General features: G+C 40.6%; 1 protein-coding gene across 1 annotated transcript in view; it reads left to right on the top strand.

Annotated features, from left to right (window-relative positions):
- Nucleotides 1-497: 497 nt before the first annotated feature.
- Nucleotides 498-6,000, top strand: part of LOC138830002 (DENN domain-containing protein 5B-like) — a 102,291-nt gene continuing 96,788 nt past the window's right edge. The window contains exon 1 of the mRNA XM_070026478.1: nt 498-516. Within this exon, the coding sequence (XP_069882579.1) occupies nt 498-516 (19 nt within the window). The remainder of the gene's footprint in view (nt 517-6,000) is intronic.

The raw sequence follows: 6,000 nt of genomic DNA, 5'->3' as shown, positions 1-6,000 counted from the left end.
GTAGTTTAGAAGAACGTGTGTAAGTCACCAGCACTTGTCTCTTATTTACTCTTGCAGTTTCTGCTATACTACATTCTATGCAGGCCATAGGGATTTGATGGCAAACCTCATAAACCTCTACCCTCAAAGAACTGAACATTTTCCCAGATAAAAAGCACTGTACACTTAGATTTGGCCAAGAATTTCCAGGTGGGACAACAGGGCACTGATGGGAGAAGTGTTTTTGGCAAACAGAACAACACATGTAAAGGCTAAGTTGAAGCATTGTCGCACATTTGAAGATCAGCTAGAAATTGCTTAAGTACAGAGCACAAAAGGGATGGGAAAGACCTGCAGAAAGGATTAAGATATAAACAGATTTTGAAGCCTTGAGCAGGTTCTGAAATCAAGTTAAGGAATTTTACACTATTCCTTAGCATGATGAAGCACTACTGAATGAGAATATTACCAGGTTTGTATTTAGAAGATTTCTCACCTACATTATGGTATAGAGGTCAATGGAGAGCCAGTTAGAAGGTAAGCAGAAGAAAGATGATATTTGTAATAATTTACACGAGAAGTCACATTGCATTGTAGTAAAGTTTCAGAAATGGTTAAATAGATTTCCTTAAAATTGCATGTTAATGGGACAGAGTGGCATGGGCCAGTGGTATTGACCTTCTCCCCTAAAATGTGGAGGCTAAATCAGTAAGATAAAATGGTTAATAATCAAATGTGGGTAGTAAAAGGGAGACATATTAGGAATTTCTTCCAACTCCGAATCAGTGCTCAATTGTAGATGTGGGTTAGGGACATTTTTTCTAGTAAAATATTGATACAAGTACATAACTAACTATAAGGCAAGAATGCTGTTAAATACTCTTGCGGTCATGCTTACTTATTCTTGAAAAGTATTTTCATAACATTTAGGGAGGAGTTAAAAATGGATACAAGGATCTTACCTTTATAGAAACTGGGCATGGTGGAACATGCCTTTAGTTCCTGCGCTCAGAAAGCTGAGATTCACTTGAGACCAGGAGTTAGAGACCAGCCTGGATAAGAACCCTGTCTCAAATAAATAGTCAAGTCATCATATTTACTGTTTATTTATTTTTTTTGGTCGGTCATGAAGCCTGACCTCTGGGCCTGGGTGCTGCTGTCCCTCAGCTCTTCAGCTCTAGGTGAGTGCTCTACCACTTGAGCCACAGCACCACTTCCGGCATTTTCTGCTTATGTGGTGCTGAGGAATCGAACCCAGGCCTCATGCATACAAGGCAAGCACTCTACCACTGAGCCACTTTCTCAGCCAGTTACTGTCTTTTTGTGTGTGTGTGTGTATACTGAGGAATTGAACCCAAGACATTGCACTTGCAAGACAAATGCTTTGCCATTGAGCTAACTCCCAGCATATTTACTGTTTTATGACATAAAAATTCACTTGTCATTGCCATTTTCCTTCCTGGAAAACACAGAAAGGCATAAATAGCTTACCCAGCAAGCATCACATATGGCTGAGTCATCATGTATTTATGCTCTGGAAACCGAACACTAAGATTCATTTTCCACATGATGAAACCCGTCATTATCATAGAACATGATTCTTATGCTAAAGGAGGACATCGTTCATTCTAACGTACTTTCCTCAGCCTTGTGCAAGAGTAGAGCCAGTAAGCCCCACATTTGTGTCATTAATTGGCACAAGGATCAGAGGAAAAAGAAATAGTCTAGGAGATATAGGAGTGATTCACTTTTAGATATTTGGAGATTTGGAACTTGTGGTAGAGGTTTCCAATAGGCAGTAGAAATGCTGGCCTGAAGAGAATCAGGGTGGAAATAAGTATATTTGAAAAGTCATGATATGAGTATTAGCAGAAGCTAGCATGTATAGATAGAATAAGAAGATACAAGCAAAGAGAATACTATGAAAATGAAATATGCGTAAGGAACAGTAGAAGAGGAAATCTATAGAGGTGGCTGACAAACAAGCATTCTTAATAACTGCCTGCCTCCCCCTTTTTGCCTGCCTGCCCACCCACCTGCCCTCTCTCTCTCTTTCCTTTCTCTTTCTGTTCTCTCTCTTTCCATTCTTTCTTTTTCTTTCTTCCTTTCTCTCTCTCTCCTCTCTCCCTCCCTCCCTCCCCTCTCTTTTTCTCTTCCCTCCCTCCCTCCCTCCCTCCTTCCCTTCCTTCCTTCCTTCCTTTCCTGTGTGTGCATATGTGTGTGCTTATATGCCAGTACTGGGGCTTGAACTCAGGGCTAAGGTGCTCTCCCTTAGGTTTTTGGATCAAGGCTGGTGCTCTACCACGTGAGCCACAGCTCTGCTCCCAGATTTCTCTGGTTAATTGGAGATAAGAGAATCACAACTTTTCTATCTGTGCTGGTTTTGATCCTTATATCTCAGATTCCTGAGTAGTTAGGGTTATAGGCATGAGCCACCAGCACCCAGCTCTACCTATAATAATGTTGTTGCTAAGCTCCCCTCTGCTTGAGATCTCTCTCTTTTTGGGGGGGGGGTCTGGTCATGTGGCCTGAACTCTGGGCCTGGGCGCTGTCCCTCAGCTCTAGGTTAGTGCTCTACCACTTGAGCCACAGTGCCACTTCCAGCTTTTTTCTTTTTGCTTATGTGGTGCTGAGGAATAGAACCCAGGGCCTCATGCATGCAAGGCAATCGCTTTACCACTGAGCCACCTTCCCAGCCCTCTGCTTGAGATCTCACCAATCTGCTGTCCTCACTATGCTTGACTTTGGGAATACAGCTTCTATTTTACTCACTGGCCTCTCTTTACTCTTATAGCTGAGCATAGTAACACATTGCCAAATTTTAGAGAAAACAAAAGAAAATCGTAAGTGGAAAAATAACAATGAGTTTAAGGAAATGTTTCTGTGACTGCATTCATTGTTCCTAGGACCAGGTGGTCATTTGGAAAAACCTGTTCAGAATTCATTCTTCCTCAGATACAGAGTTGTCTTTTTGTTAGAATCAAGATGTTACTCCCATGTGGGAGAGATTCTTTTTCTCTTACCAGTGAAGAAAGTGATTAAATATATTTGGACCACCAGTGATCTGGCTGTAAAGGAACAAGATCCCAGGAGAAAAAAAAGCGTTCCTTCAGTGAAATAAGGAGTCATTGACAAAAAAGAATCAAACATTTATCTGGCCTGCATATTCAAAAAAAAAATGAGTCTAGGTAATTAAATGGAATCCTGGACATGTGACTTCTAATGGGAGCACACAGCCCTGTTTAGGAAGCAGTCTTGCCTTCTCCAAAAGAAAGAATAAATAAATAAATACCCAAATCTACTCAAGCTTCTAAATTACCATTGCCCATAGAACTTTTTGTTGTGATGAAAATACTCTATTTTCTGTGTGTAATATGGTAGCAACCAGAAATGTGGCTGATGCAAGAAAGGAACTGAACTTTAAACACTAGTTAACTAAAAGTTTAATTTAGGCTGGGCATTGGTGGCTCAAACCTGTCACCTTAGCTACTCAAGAGGATTTGAGGATTCTGGTTAGGAGCCACAGCAGGCAGTAAAAAACTGGATGTGGTGGTGTGGCTCAAGTGGTAGAGTGCCAACTTTGAGTAAAGTACTCGGCTTGAACTCAGGCCTTATGTTCTTGCTTGGTTTTTCTCTCAAAGCCTGTACTCTACTGCTTGAGCCACATCTCTGCTTTTTGCTTTTTGCTGGTTAATGTCAGAGATGATTCTTTTAGATATGTCTGCCATAGCTGGCTCATTACCTCAATTCCTAGATCTCAGCTCCCTGAGTCTCTAGGATTATAGGCCTAAGGCACTGAGTGCACCTGGCTTTAGTTTTGTTCTGATTTGAGGCAGTCTTGCTATGTATCCTAGGCTGGCCACAAACTTGAGATTTTCCTGCCTCAGCTTCCCAAGTGCTAGGATTAAAGGCATAATACCCCCATGCCTACCCTTATGTTTGTACAAAATTATTTATGAGGTGTTGGATGTATGGCTTAGGTAGTAGACCACCAGCCAGTAAATGAAAGCATCAGATTCCAAGTTTGAGTCAAGTTCTGGTATTAGACTAAAAAAATTCATATATTTATGAAATGCTGATTATAAGATTTGATATAATGTGTGAAGTTATCTTGAATATTCAGATATAAGTGGAGGTTTGTTGTTGTTTTTAGTGATGAGGTCTCATTGTATTGGAAATTCGTAGCAGGGACTGCCAATTAGATTCACTCTCATATCCAACTTTGAAATGTAGCTTTTGCAGTATACATACCTGTTCTTCTATAGTAGTTTTATATTTACAGAAAAAGAGATAATCAATCACATGTAGTTTACCAATTATTGATGTTTTGTAGTAGTGTGGTACAGTATTGATGCATTAATGTTAACTCAATGTATCTCATTTAGATTTTCTTAGTCTTACCTAATGTCCTTTCTCTCTTGGAGGATTGAATCTAATATACAGTATTCAGAAATTTTATCTCTCTAGTTATTGTCCTAGCTGTCTTGATTGTGACAGTTTCTCAGACTTTTGTTGTTTTCCATGTCTTTCACAGTTTTGATGAGAACCTACAGGTATGTTATAGGTTGTCCCTCTTGGAATTTGGTGTTTTACTCATAATAGACTGAAATTATGGGATTATGTGTATCAAGATTGTGTTTACCCTTATAAGAATTTGCCAAACTGTCTTGAAAAGTGGCCCTCACATTTTGCATTTCTGTCAACAATGAATGGGATTCCTTCTCATTCCACATCCTTGTCAGCATTTGGCACATTTAGGTTTTTGACTTAAACAATAATAGGTGTGCAGTGGTTGGGATACAATTCCCCCCCCCCCCCCCCCCCGCTTCCTTTCTTCCCTCTCTCCCCTGCCTCCCTCCCTCCCTCCATTCCTTCCTTCCTTCCTTCCTTTTTTTTTTTTTTTTTTGGTGGGAGAGCAGTTCTAAGAGTTTTACGTTAGGGTCTCATGCTCACTAGGTAGGTGCTCTACCATTTGAGTCACACATAACCCAGCTCTTTATCACTTAAGTTTTTTTCAGTTAGGGTCCAGAATTACTGACTAGGACCAGCTTCAGACCATGATTCTCCTACATAGCTGGGATTACAGGCATGTACCACCATGCTCAGATTACTAAGTTTTGTTGTTGTTTTTGCCTGGTCTTGAACTATAGTCCTCTCGGTGCTTCTGAGTAACTGTAATTACAGATGTGAGCCACCATATCTGGCTTGAATACATTTCTTAAAGTTAGTCATTTATTCTTTTTTTTTTTTTTTAACCAGTCCTGGGGCTAAAACTCAGGACCTGGACAATGTCCCTGAGCTGCTTTTGCTCAGGAATAGCTCTACCCCTTGAACCACAGCACCACTTCTGTCTTTTTCTGTTTATGACTGAAGAGTTGAGCCCAGGGCTTCATGCATGCCAGGCAAGCACTCTGCCACTAAGCCACCTTCCCATCCTTCCCTGGTCATTTATTCTTTTTTTTTTTTTTTTTTTGTCGGTCGTGGGGCTTGAACTCTGGGCCTGGGCGTTGTCCCTCAGCTCTTCAGCTCAAGGCGAGTGCTCTACCACTTGAGCTACAGCGCCACTTCCGGTTTTCTGGTGGTTTATTGGAGATAGGAGTCTCACGGTCTTTCTTGCCTGGGCTGGCTTTGACCCACGATCCTCAGATCTCAGCCTTCTGAGTAGCTAGGATTACAGGCGTGAGCCACCAGCGCCCGGCCCTAGTCATTTATTCTTACTGTCATACTTCATTATATCTCACAGAGACATTAACTTTCTCTTGATATTTTTTTTGAAATTAGCTTTAATATAGGTGTGCTTTTTCCCACACAGATACCTATTACAGATGTTAAAGCGGCATTTCACTTACTGTGTTAAAAATGACTCATTCTCTTTGCTTTCTCTTACTACTTATAGTTTATAAGCTATATTACAGTGATCTTGAAGTGAATGTCTCCTGGTCTCATGTTGAATTGCTTTTGCTTAATTTTTGTATTCTCATTTTCCATTCTTCACAGCCATTTTGCTTTTTCATGTTTGTT

The sequence above is a fragment of the Dipodomys merriami genome, unplaced genomic scaffold, assembly GCF_024711535.1.
Source record: "Dipodomys merriami isolate MVZ:Mamm:240054 unplaced genomic scaffold, mDipMer1.0.p SCAF_18, whole genome shotgun sequence".
NCBI classification, from domain to species: Eukaryota; Metazoa; Chordata; class Mammalia; order Rodentia; family Heteromyidae; genus Dipodomys; species Dipodomys merriami.
Note: the sequence above shows the minus strand (reverse complement) of the source record. Positions and strands in the feature narration are given on the sequence as shown.